The following is a 14747-nucleotide window of genomic DNA, read 5'->3' as shown; positions in this document are numbered from 1 at the left end:
AGTTCTATCTCTAATCAGTGTCAAACTTATCTACATCCAAGACATACATGTATATGAAATACATAGTTCTATCTCTAATCAGTGTCAAATTTATCTACATCCAAAACATACATGTATATGAAATACATAGTTCTATCTCTAATCAGTGTCAAACTTATCTACATCCAAGACATACATGTATATGAAATACATAGTTCTATCTCTAATCAGTGTCAAATTTATCTACATCCAAAACATACATGTATATGAAATACATAGTTCTATCTCTAATCAGTGTCAAACTTATCTACATCCAAGACATACATGTATATGAAATACATAGTTCTATCTCTAATCAGTGTCAAATTTATCTACATCCAAGACATACATGTATATGAAATACATAGTTCTATTTCTAATCAGTGTCAAACTTATCTACATCCAAGACATACATGTATATGAAATACATAGTTCTATCTCTAATCAGTGTCAAACTTATCTACATCCAAGACATACAGGTATATGAAATACATAGTTCAATCTCTAATCAGTGTCAAATTTATCTACATCCGAAACATACACGTAAATGAAATACATAGTTCTATCTCTAATCAGTGTAAAATTTATCTACATCCAAAACATACATGTATATGAAATACATAGTTCTATCTCTAATCAGTGTCAAATTTATCTACATCCAAGACATACATGTAAATGAAATACATAGTTCTATCTCTAATCAGTGTCAAATTTATCTACATCCAAAACATACACGTAAATGAAATACATAGTTCTATCTCTAATCAGTGTAAAATTTATCTACATCCAAAACATACATGTATATGAAATACATAGTTCTATCTCTAATCAGTGTAAAATTTATCTACATCCAAGACATACATGTATATGAAATACATAGTTCTATCTCTAATCAGTGTAAAATTTATCTACATCCAAAACATACATGTAAATGAAATACATAGTTCTATCTCTAATCAGTGTAAAATTTATCTACATCCAAAACATACATGTATATGAAATACATAGTTCTATCTCTAATCAGTGTAAAATTTATCTACATCCAAGACATACATGTATATGAAATACATCGTTCTATCTCTAATCAGTGTCAAATTTATCTACATCCAAAACATACATGTAAATGAAATACATAGTTCTATCTCTAATCAGTGTCAAATTTATCTACATCCAAGACATACATGTAAATGAAATACATAGTTCTATCTCTAATCAGTGTCAAATTTATCTACATCCAAGACATACATGTATATGAAATACATAGTTCTATCTCTAATCAGTGTCAAACTTATCTACATCCAAGACATACATGTATCTGAAATACATAGTTCTATCTCTAATCAGTGTCAAATTTATCTACATCCAAGACATACATGTATATGAAATACATAGTTCTATCTCTAATCAGTGTCAAACTTATCTACATCCAAGACATACATGTATATCAAATACATAGTTCTATCTCTAATCAGTGTAAAATTTATCTACATCCAAAACATACATGTATATGAAATACATAGTTCTATCTCTAATCAGTGTCAAACTTATCTACATCCAAAACATACATGTATATGAAATACACAGTTCTATCTCTAATCAGTGTCAAACTTATCTACATCCAAGACATACATGTATATGAAATACAGTTTATCTCTAATCAGTGTAAAATTTATCTACATCCAAAACATACATGTATATGAAATACATAGTTCTATCTCTAATCAGTGTCAAATTTATCTACATCCAAAACATACATGTATATGAAATACATAGTTCTATCTCTAATCAGTGTCAAACTTATCTACATCCAAGACATACATGTATATGAAATACATAGTTCTATCTCTAATCAGTGTCAAACTTATCTACATCCAAGACATACATGTATATGAAATACATAGTTCTATCTCTAATCAGTGTCAAATTTATCTACATCCAAAACATACATGTATATGAAATACATAGTTCTATCTCTAATCAGTGTCAAACTTATCTACATCCAAGACATACATGTATATGAAATACATAGTTCTATCTCTAATCAGTGTCAAATTTATCTACATCCAAGACATACATGTAAATGAAATACATAGTTCTATCTCTAATCAGTGTCAAATTTATCTACATCCAAAACATACACGTAAATGAAATACATAGTTCTATCTCTAATCAGTGTAAAATTTATCTACATCCAAAACATACATGTATATGAAATACATAGTTCTATCTCTAATCAGTGTAAAATTTATCTACATCCAAGACATACATGTATATGAAATACATAGTTCTATCTCTAATCAGTGTAAAATTTATCTACATCCAAAACATACATGTAAATGAAATACATAGTTCTATCTCTAATCAGTGTAAAATTTATCTACATCCAAAACATACATGTATATGAAATACATAGTTCTATCTCTAATCAGTGTCCAATTTATCTACATCCAAAACATACACGTAAATGAAATACATAGTTCTATCTCTAATCAGTGTCAAATTTATCTACATCCAAGACATACATGTATATGAAATACATAGTTCTATCTCTAATCAGTGTCAAATTTATCTACATCCAAGACATACATGTATATGAAATACATAGTTCTATCTCTAATCAGTGTCAAATTTATCTACATCCAAGACATACATGTATATGAAATACATAGTTCTATTTCTAATCAGTGTCAAACTTATCTACATCCAAGACATACATGTATATGAAATACATAGTTCTATCTCTAATCAGTGTCAAATTTATCTACATCCAAGACATACATGTATATGAAATACATAGTTCTATCTCTAATCAGTGTCAAATTTATCTACATCCAAAACATACATGTATATGAAATACATAGTTCTATCTCTAATCAGTGTCAAACTTATCTACATCCAAGACATACATGTATATGAAATACATAGTTCTATCTCTAATCAGTGTAAAATTTATCTACATCCAAAACATACATGAATATGAAATACATAGTTCTATCTCTAATCAGTGTCAAATTTATCTACATCCAAGACATACATGTAAATGAAATACATAGTTCTATCTCTAATCAGTGTCAAATTTATCTACATCCAAAACATACACGTAAATGAAATACATAGTTCTATCTCTAATCAGTGTAAAATTTATCTACATCCAAAACATACATGTATATGAAATACATAGCTCTATCTCTAATCAGGGTAAAATTTATCTACATCCAAGACATACATGTATATGAAATACATAGTTCTATCTCTAATCAGTGTAAAATTTATCTACATCCAAAACATACATGTAAATGAAATACATAGTTCTATCTCTAATCAGTGTAAAATTTATCTACATCCAAAACATACATGTATATGAAATACATAGTTCTATCTCTAATCAGTGTAAAATTTATCTACATCCAAGACATACATGTATATGAAATACATCGTTCTATCTCTAATCAGTGTCAAATTTATCTACATCCAAAACATACATGTAAATGAAATACATAGTTCTATCTCTAATCAGTGTCAAATTTATCTACATCCAAGACATACATGTAAATGAAATACATAGTTCTATCTCTAATCAGTGTCAAATTTATCTACATCCAAGACATACATGTATATGAAATACATAGTTCTATCTCTAATCAGTGTCAAACTTATCTACATCCAAGACATACATGTATATGAAATACATAGTTCTATCTCTAATCAGTGTCAAACTTATCTACATCCAAGACATACATGTATATGAAATACATAGTTCTATCTCTAATCAGTGTCAAATTTATCTACATCCAAGACATACATGTATATGAAATACATAGTTCTATCTCTAATCAGTGTCAAATTTATCTACATCCAAAACATACACGTAAATGAAATACATAGTTCTATCTCTAATCAGTGTAAAATTTATCTACATCCAAAACATACATGTATATGAAATACATAGTTCTATCTCTAATCAGTGTAAAATTTATCTACATCCAAGACATACATGTATATGAAATACATAGTTCTATCTCTAATCAGTGTAAAATTTATCTACATCCAAAACATACATGTAAATGAAATACATAGTTCTATCTCTAATCAGTGTAAAATTTATCTACATCCAAGACATACATGTATATGAAATACATAGTTCTATCTCTAATCAGTGTAAAATTTATCTACATCCAAAACATACATGTAAATGAAATACATAGTTCTATCTCTAATCAGTGTAAAATTTATCTACATCCAAAACATACATGTATATGAAATACATAGTTCTATCTCTAATCAGTGTCAAATTTATCTACATCCAAAACATACACGTAACTGAAATACATAGTTCTATCTCTAATCAGTGTAAAATTTATCTACATCCAAAACATACATGTATATGAAATACATAGTTCTATCTCTAATCAGTGTCAAACTTATCTACATCCAAGACATACATGTATATGAAATACATAGTTCTATCTCTAATCAGTGTCAAACTTATCTACATCCAAGACATACATGTATATGAAATACATAGTTCTATCTCTAATCAGTGTCAAATTTATCTACATCCAAAACATACATGTATATGAAATACATAGTTCTATCTCTAATCAGTGTAAAATTTATCTACATCCAAAACATACATGTATATGAAATACATAGTTCTATCTCTAATCAGTGTCAAATTTATCTACATCCAAGACATACATGTATATGAAATACATCGTTCTATCTCTAATCAGTGTCAAATTTATCTACATCCAAAACATACATGTAAATGAAATACATAGTTCTATCTCTAATCAGTGTCAAATTTATCTACATCCAAGACATACATGTAAATGAAATACATAGTTCTATCTCTAATCAGTGTCAAATTTATCTACATCCAAGACATACATGTATATGAAATACATAGTTCTATCTCTAATCAGTGTCAAACTTATCTACATCCAAGACATACATGTATATGAAATACATAGTTCTATCTCTAATCAGTGTCAAACTTATCAACATCCAAGACATACATGTATATGAAATACATAGTTCTATCTCTAATCAGTGTCAAACTTATCTACATCCAAGACATACATGTAAATGAAATACATAGTTCCAACATGTTTGTTTGTTTTTACTTTTAACAGTACATAAATGTACTTCTACAATTATTAACATTATGAAAGACAAAATAAACACAAAGTATTGATAGATTCTTTGTTCTTGCCATGGCACATAAAATGATTTAAGGGCTGTTCAGTTAACTTTAAAATGTAGTTATGTAAAGCAAAAAATTGTCAAAAATTATAAATAAACAAATATGTGTCAACCATTAAATTAAAATTGAATGTAGGTATTTAGAAAATCTTATTTTACTTAAGATAATTTTCTTACCATCTACTCCACTTCTCATAATAGCAGGAATTGCAACTGAACCTGAGCTGGCATGTGACAGCTTTGCTGCTGGGGTGTGTTGTAGAATTGTGGCCCTGGATATCACAAAAGAAACTATTACACATTCACAATAACAGTGGTCGTAAATAACAGCAAAAAAGGAAATTATTAAACATTAATAACAACACAATTCCTAAGTACCATTAACAAAATAAACTGTTAAAAACTTAATAACAACACAATTCCTAAATACCAATAACAAAATAAACTGTTAAAAACTTAATAACAACACAATTCCTAAGTATCATTAACAAAATAAACTATTAAAAACTTAATAACAACACAATTCCTAAGTACCATTAACAAAGTAAACTATTAAAAATGAACAATTACAATGGTCCTAAGTACCACCAACAAAATAAACTATTAAAAATGAATAACAATGGTCCTAAATAACATCAACAAAGGAAATTATTAACAATTCATAACATTGGTCCTATATACCACTAACAAAGGAAACTATATAACATTCATAATAACACTACATGTACTTCTTGTATACAATACACAAATATACTATATATGTAAAAACGGCTCGTTTGGGTTGAGAAAATATTTTACATAGAAGAGCGAACAATGATGTCAGGAATATATGGTTTTCATATAATGAAAACATTATACGCACACACCTAGACAGAAAGCAAAATCAACCAACAAAAGTAAATATATCTCACGAATCAAAAATCACGACAAATAACCAACATTTGACAAAAACTAGTAACAAAATATGACATTCCAGTTAATACCAAATTTATTCAAAAACCAGGCACAAAACTGAGGTCTATACTATGTAAAAACTGCACTGACAAACACCACACCAACATTATTTATAAAATACAATGTGATAACTGCCACAACTTCTATATTGGAGAAACAAGTAGAAAAATGGAAACCAGATTCAAAGAACATAAAAAGTCACCTTCACACGTTTTCGAACACTGCAAGTCAAATAAACACAACATAACCATAGAAAACACTCAAATACTAAATAAAGAAACAAACATAAACAAATGCAAAATTAAAGAAGCCTTACTTATACAACAACTTAAACCCAAAATAAACCAATATAAAGGAACACCTTTATACCTATATTAAATATAATAAAATAAATAACATAAAATTATATATTCAAACATCTAACACTGCCCTCTACATTCCAACACTCAGTTACACAACCCCTTCCAAACATGTGGTCAGCTCCCTGTCAGTTACCTCTTTCTTTCTTTGTGAACCTGACGATGACTGAAGAAGGTCGAAACGTTGTTCGCTCTTCTACGTAAAATATTTTCTGAACCCAAACGAGCCGTTTTTGCATATATATTTCTCTACAAGTGGGTTTTCTCGACATCACACAAATATACTCTCTCTCTATCATTAAAACTGTTCTGATTAAAACTCCATAAAGAAACAAACTGAAGCACACACATACACAGAAAAAGTTGTAACTCACAGCCAATTTAACTTTGACTAAAAGTCTTATAATGTTATTACACACAGTTCTAGTTTCTTAACATAGTTTTAAGTATATATCTGGATTCATGAAATTAAGATAACTGGTACTTCCTACTGAAAACAACACTTATAAACCACAACTATTGGGATTTTTATTCTGGAAAAATTTAAATATTTTACTTAAAATTTTTTGTAGCATGTAATAAGTTTTAATTTACCCCATACTTTCAAACAACTTTATTTTACTTGAATCTCCATCTGCTTTATGAAAACATGAGTCTAGGGTTCAGGAATATTTAAAAAATAAAAGAGAAACTTTATGAATCATCCATAACTAGAAAGCATTCAGAACAATTAAATGTATTTGTCTTAGAACTCCTGGTTAATCATTTGTGAAATAACTAGCAGAAAACAACATATGAAACGATAACAATGTATTCTATTTTGACCCAATAAATCACTAAAAAGAACAAGCTTTGAAAAATGATCAGTTTCCACTTTAAGAGTGAAAAGGGAAAAAAACACTACCTTCAGTACTTCAGTATGTCCTGGTTTATATTTGTGTATTTCTAAAAGTAATCAACTATTTTGACTGTCTGATGCAAATAAAAATTACTCTCATTCAAAGCTACAGACACAGACATTTGTACACAAAATTCTGGTACATGTTTGTATAAAACAGATATTTAAACACATAAAACAAATGTAAGTAAAAGAAACCCAAAAGACATGTAGAAATAAAAATAATTTTTAAAACACGTTTTTCCTTGTTATTCACAAGTTATATCTTACATTAGTTTTTTCTCTTGACTTTTTTTAAAAAATACTAACCTTGACCTCTCCTGCTTTCAGCATGCACGTGAAACAAATCATTCTCATTAGGGTAATAATAATACCAACATACAGATATTTTCTTTTCCACCAATTTAAACTTTACATTTAAAGCTAAAGCTGTGAATGTTATTATCACAGAGAAAGTTCCACTTTGCTTAAAAAATGCATGAATGGAAAACAATGCACAAAACCATGCAGTCTTGGCCCACTTCTCATTCTTGAAGCCTTATAAGTACAATTATGCAAACCACGTGCACGTTCAGGCAATCAAAATTCAATATCTTTAGTTCCACAAAATACATTTTTCATTTCATTAGGTAACACCTTTATAACATCAGTTTAATTAATTAAACATTCAAAATGCAACAACAGTGTGTGCGTAATTCTAAAGTATGAAGCATTTTTGGTTAAACTCATTAAAACACAAAAAATAATAGTTAATAACCTGTGTCTCCTCAGTAACCAACCAGCATATTACACATTTTTAGGAAAATAACACAAAATATTAAAGCAAATATTCTTCTTTATTAATTTTTGTGACTTTTCTTGCTATAACACATTGCTTTATTACAGTATAACACATTGCTTTATTACAGTACGTTTCACAGCATCTGCTAGCGCGAAATCGTTCTCAGGATTTGAACATTCCAAGTTTCACAGTGAAATATGAGAACAAATTTTGTGGTATATTCATTACAAATAACTTCCAAAAATTTATATGATTTTGTTTGAAAATGAGAAAATGTTACTTCCAAGATGTTCTTACAATAGCAGTCTTAAGTTTTATAATTCAAACGTTATATGAAAAGTATGTTTGTGCCAACTTATCACATGATGGGTGGAAAATTAAACTTTAGAACCCCCTAGGCTGCATTTTCATCAAAGAGCAAATGTATTCATTGAAAATCCTTACTCTGGAAAACAATTTTGTGAGGGTAGCTTCTAATATCAGCTTTTAACTCTGTCTATACAGGCTCAATTACTTTAATAACAACAACAAAAAAAACGTACATAACAAACAAATAGTACTTGTATTTGATTTTGTTGTTTTTTTAACTATAGTACTAGTAGTACATCAAATACTTTTCATTTATTTCAAATATGCATTTCAGGACTTAAAAACAACCAAACACTGCACTTTAATTATTATTACTGGGTTTCTAGCTAAGCTTAAAATAATTTGATCAAAACTCAACAACAGTGACATTCAGTCTGTACAGAGAAATAACTAAAAATATGTACTGAAAACATGAGTAGATTGAATGTCATTTGTTAAATTAGAACTTTTTCTGGGTTATAAATGATGTAAGAGCAAAGATAAGAAAAAGTTACTAACAGTTTGTGAAAGGGCCTGATAACAAGGTGTGAAAATAGGGTTTGACTTTTCAATTTATATCTCCATAAACAAAGAAGTCTGAAGGGTATAAAACTAAACAAATGTTTTCGTAATATCCGCATTCATACTCAGAACATCACAGAAGAGTGGTAAAGAAAACTGAAGTAAACAAATGTCATGTTACAGAGAAGGTAACGTAAACATTTCTTTTGAACCTGAAGTAAATATTCCAAGTTTATCTGTATAAACTGATAATTAACTTTCAGTTAATTTGGCATTTTGTCTACAATATTTGAATTACTACAATATTTGAAGTTTTATATCAGATTATTTAAACATACAAGAACTAGTCTGAGTTTTTATAAATCTTGTTAAAACAATGGTTACATGCACATATCAAACTGTAATAAGGACATGAGTAAGCTTCCTCTTACACATACTTTATAAAAAACATAAGTTGCAATAGCAAAAATGAGCATAAAACACACAAATAAACATGAGGCTTGAGGTTTTTATCCTTTCAAGAAAATTCTGATAAAGTTTATACGTTCTGTGTTTTTATTTAAAAAGAAAAAAATTTAAATTCCATAATTCCATAAGGTAAGCCTTCACAAAATTAAAGCATTACACAACATTATTAGGGTTAAAATAAACCAAGTTCACTATGCGTTTCAGATAATCAAATGATTAGAAATTCATGTCTACTCACTTTGCAGGAGAAACACTGTCCTCCACCATCGTGGAACCTTCGTCTCCTTCGATACCAAAGTGGTCTTTGGATTTTTGCTGAAGAAAAGAACAACTATGAGAGACTCTTTTGTTTAGATGAAAAATTAGCAGATATTTTGCCATTAGTAAATTAGGTTTAATAACTAAAAGAATGTGTTTCAGATGTAACTCATTTTTGTCACAATAGGGATAGTAGCAACATCATGGTTTTGGTGTGTAAAATGTAATCCCCAACCTTCATCCAGAGACAGTAAACAAAAAGTTAATAATGGATACATTACTGTTAGCACATTACAAAAACAACAGTGTGAAACATGACAGCCAACATGTACTTCATTAGCTGTCGTATCTCTCTAAAGAACAGTGTGAAACATGACAGCCAACATGTACTTCATTAGCTGTCGAATCTCTCTGAAGAACAGTGTGAAACATGACAGCCAACATGTACTTCATTAGCTGTCGTAACTCTCTGAAAAACAGTGTGAAACATGACAGCCAACATGTACTTCATTAGCTGTCGTATCTCTCTGAAGAACAGTGTGAAACATGACAGCCAACATGTACTTCATTAGCTGTCGTATCTCTCTAAAGAACAGTGTGAAACATGACAGCCAACATGTACTTCATTAGCTGTCGTATCTCTCTAAAGAACAGTGTGAAACATGACAGCCAACATGTACTTCATTAGCTGTCGTATCTCTCTACTCCATTTTTCAAAAATTCTCTTTACACCTTGGTACTCAAATATGTTAGAACAAAACATGTTTACAGATATGTCACGGATATGTTGTTACAAAACAAGATTATCAATAATGTACTTTATTAGCTGGTGTATCCCTTGTAAATAATATGCTGCAAAATGCCAGCATAAAGAGTTGCTGGCCTTTTAAACATTCACTCTGAGATAATAAAGATATGCAAACTGCTCTGTATATAACAAAGAGCCCTTTACTTTCCATAAAACAATTTGAGTACTTGTACAATATGGATATGAATTGAGCTCACTGTGAACTTTATAAAGTCATAAATACGTGATTGTGAGTGAAAATGATAAAATGTGAACAGTAGTAGTGTACTAAATAAACCAAACCTAATGTTTTTAGTTTTCCATAGTTTTTACTTGGGATACCACATCACCGTATACTTTGAAGCAAAAACAGAAAATAACATTAATTTGTTTAGAACTAACATACTCTTCTCTCTCTTGTAGTAAAAACTTGAAATAATAAGATGAGTAATATTTTCAAAGTAAAATGTTTTTACCTTTTTCAAAATGATATCTATATAACCTGCAATAAGTTGGGAGATCTGCTCGCCCTCTGTTGTCTGAACAGAGTAGTAAGAATCAGAATAGTCACCAAAGTCCTTGAAAGAAAACAAAACAGGAAAAGCCCTTTGAATGTATTGAAGAACAAATCAGTGTGTTCTTTCAAAGTTTTAATTCTAGAATATAACCTTTATAAACAGACATTTTAGAACCTCTGTAATACAAAACATACACTTCACTAATTCTAAAGCCATGATACATTATTTCTATAAGCTTTTCAAAAGAACATCTATATCCACAATATACATCAACACGATATCTTACCAGCGTGAAACTGTTTGGAGATGCTGCCCATCTTCTGACCGTAGTCAATGGCCATGTCTTTAATATCTGAAACAAATATTTAAAAAAAATTGCCGAAAAGGTAAACAACTTGAAAAGATTCTCCCATAAATTGTTTAAACTACTATTATTTTATTATTCATTATCAGTAATTATAGTTATCTGATTTCTTTTGTTTCAAATACTGTTTTATCAATATATTCCATTATGTGATTCTCATTTCAATTTATTATTAAACCTTTTCACTCTACCTCTTTTGTCTTTTCATCTAGTCTTAAGACACTGTCCTTTGTAACTCCAAGCAACCGAGGTACTAATTTGTTTTTGCCTTTCATTTTTTCCTGAAAGCAATGAAAAATATTTTATAGCCAAATTTAGGTCAAATTTATGACATACTTAAACAATAAATCTGAGGAAACAAAAAAAACAACATTCATTTGCTAACAATGCAAGATTAGTTTAAGAACCATGTTACAGCCACGATCACTCCTACATCATACAATTAAAATACAAGTGAAAGAACGAATCCTGAATATTTTCATCAAGTAACAGAAACAACTGCTTACCTTGACCAAGAAGAACGTAACTCCATATGTTCTGAGGGAACGGGCCAGTGACACATATTTGACCTTAGCCTCAATTTCACTTAGGTGCAGGCATGTTTTATGTTCCTGATTGCAAAGTACATTATAAGTGTCCATCATGTATAACCAGTTTACTAAAAAATATGTCATTAGTGTAAATTATGTATAACCAGTTTACTAAAAAATACATCATTAGCGTCAATCAAGTATAACTAGTTTACTAAAAATACATCATTAGTGTAAATATTATACAAACACTTTACAGAAAAAAATGTTACAGAAAAACATACGTTTTTTGCTTAAACTATTAGTGTATTTTTTTCTGTAACAATTAAATAAGCAGCTGAACAGTTGCCACATCACTTTAATATTTAAAACTCAGAGGTGTAAAAAATGTTTAATTAAATAAGCAGCTGAACAGTTGCCACATCACTTTAATATTTAAAACTCAGAGGTGTAAAAAATGTTTAAAAAAATATAAATATATTTTGTAGTAAATACTTGAACAGTATTTGTAAGATCACACAGTTTATTAAATAACACAAGTTGCAACATAAGTATGTTTATAAGCATCACTAAAATGTATCTTTACTATGGTTCAGCAGTTGTATCTAATATTTCACCACGTTTAACAACTAAATAAGTTGTTCCAATATAAATTAATCACGCGTTTACTCTCTCCATACAAAGCCTTGTTAACTTAATGTTTTCCACATAGGTTTTGTTAAATATTTTCATAAGTTAATTTCCATTTTATCACCATAGATTTTATGTAAAAATAAGATATATTTTCTTAACTTCATTTGTTGATCTAACGGTACAGCACATTAACGTGGATAAACAGGTGATGCCAGAGCAAACAATACAGCCAATACAGCAACATTTCACACAAATAAACTGTATAATTACAGTAAAGTCTATGGATAGATTTACAATTTTTCCTTATGGTAAGTATTTTCAAAAATGCTGTTCTTGATCTTAAATATTATTATTGTAACGCTTAACTAATTCACACGTACGTTTAGCCTTCATCGCATGGGGGGGGGGACACTCCTATTACTTCCGTCCTTCATGTTCTGAATTAAATGGTCTATTTTTTTTTTCATAATTTCTATTTAGTCCGTTTCCAAATTCAAAACACTAAAACAAAGTCAAGACGTGATCCAAAATTCATACCACAAATATTTTCTTTTCAATTCCTTTTACTTTCCAGTAATCTTTTGGCAAAAACTCCTTGATGCTGTAAACAGAAGCAAATAATGATACAGAAATCACCAATACAGATTAATATTTTCATAAATTCTTCATTTCATTCCAATCTTGTGTGTTTCAAACAATAAATGGTAATACACACGTTTTTAAAGCATGTATTCAAAACTAATTACAGACTTTCTTTTAATTGGGTAATAGCCACATTTAAAGTTTATGAGTTAAACAATCTAAGCACACAACATATCATGATACAAAAAGGTGTTGCTACACAAGTTAGTATTTACTGTGTTTGTGTAAGGCTTAGTGACCATGTGGATGTGTCTTTCAAGGTAATGCTAAGGACAGAGAAAGTTCTGGATAAATACAAAACTTTTTTTATGTATGAACTAATTTTCATTGTCTTTTATCACAGTAAAATATTAAATTAGCACTTTATGGATATTACTTAAAATGAAGCTAAGCCTCAAAATAAAAACAGTGTGTGTCCAGTTCCAATTTATTACAATATTATTAGGAATAAACATCTAAATTATACACAGGAAAACATTTTTTATCTTAGATAGTTTTGTACTTTTTTAAAGGATGTCTCAAGAAATTCATAAAACATTATTTTCAAAGTGATACTTAAATTATATATTCCTCTTAAAATAGATTTACATTTATTTACTACAATTAATAATTTTGAAATTTGCAATACTAGATTTCACAAAGTATTACAATAAAATAGTAAATATTTAATCCTATTTTCATTCAAAAGCACAAATTATGTTACACTTTTATATCACAATCACGAGTCTTTTAAAATATTTTTTATTATTGGATCCAATTAATAGAATGTTGGTTTTCAAGCTTCAAATTTATAATTATACCCGGATATTTATTTGCAAGTTACACAAAAATAAACCAGCTTTATTCATGTTTTAAACTTTTCAATTCTTTTCAAATTTGCTTAAGAAAACATTTATTGATATGCTTTAAGCAAATATATTTGAAATGACTAATATTTTAAAATCATTTTAACTTTTATGTCACCTGGTTATATTAACTTACTCGAGAAAACCAGGTTTGTGTTTCACTTCACTGTGATCCCCAAACTGAATCTGGCACTGAACTCCAGCAAACTTGCAAGCCTGTTCATATGTGACTGGGTGAGTTCCATTAAGAATTGCACCTTGTGCCTACATAATTAGAAAAAAATATTTTTCCTTCAAGAATTTATAACAACTGTAATGTTAATGTGATTTGTAGCTAATGTTAAAAACACCTGTTAATTACCATACATGATACATACAAAAGTAAAAAACATTGCTGTACATAATCTTTCAGTCCTAAAATTTGACTTTGAGTTACTTTGTATATGTAAAGCATAATTATTATTACCAACTTCAAAATGTTTTCGTACCTTAGTTTGTAAGTAAAGCATTATTATACATTAATGTTCACATCATCCATACATTTGAAACTGTAAAGTTCATAAACTTATGGCTTCACAAAACAAACACATATCTGCATAAACACAGTTACTTTTAAA

The 14747-nt window shown here is 28.8% G+C and overlaps 1 protein-coding gene across 1 annotated transcript in view; it reads right to left on the bottom strand.

The window, feature by feature from the left end:
• LOC143231323 (talin-2-like) overlaps positions 1-14747 on the bottom strand; it is a 79232-nt gene that overhangs the window by 35544 nt on the left and 28941 nt on the right. The window contains exons 8-15 of the mRNA XM_076465872.1: positions 14267-14394; positions 13181-13244; positions 11987-12091; positions 11672-11761; positions 11403-11468; positions 11075-11176; positions 9792-9868; positions 5401-5495 (exon numbers count right to left, since the gene is read on the bottom strand). Coding sequence (XP_076321987.1) covers positions 5401-5495; positions 9792-9868; positions 11075-11176; positions 11403-11468; positions 11672-11761; positions 11987-12091; positions 13181-13244; positions 14267-14394 — 727 coding nt within the window. The remainder of the gene's footprint in view (positions 1-5400; positions 5496-9791; positions 9869-11074; positions 11177-11402; positions 11469-11671; positions 11762-11986; positions 12092-13180; positions 13245-14266; positions 14395-14747) is intronic.

The sequence above is a fragment of the Tachypleus tridentatus genome, chromosome 11, assembly GCF_004210375.1.
Source record: "Tachypleus tridentatus isolate NWPU-2018 chromosome 11, ASM421037v1, whole genome shotgun sequence".
NCBI classification, from domain to species: Eukaryota; Metazoa; Arthropoda; class Merostomata; order Xiphosura; family Limulidae; genus Tachypleus; species Tachypleus tridentatus.
Note: the sequence above shows the minus strand (reverse complement) of the source record. Positions and strands in the feature narration are given on the sequence as shown.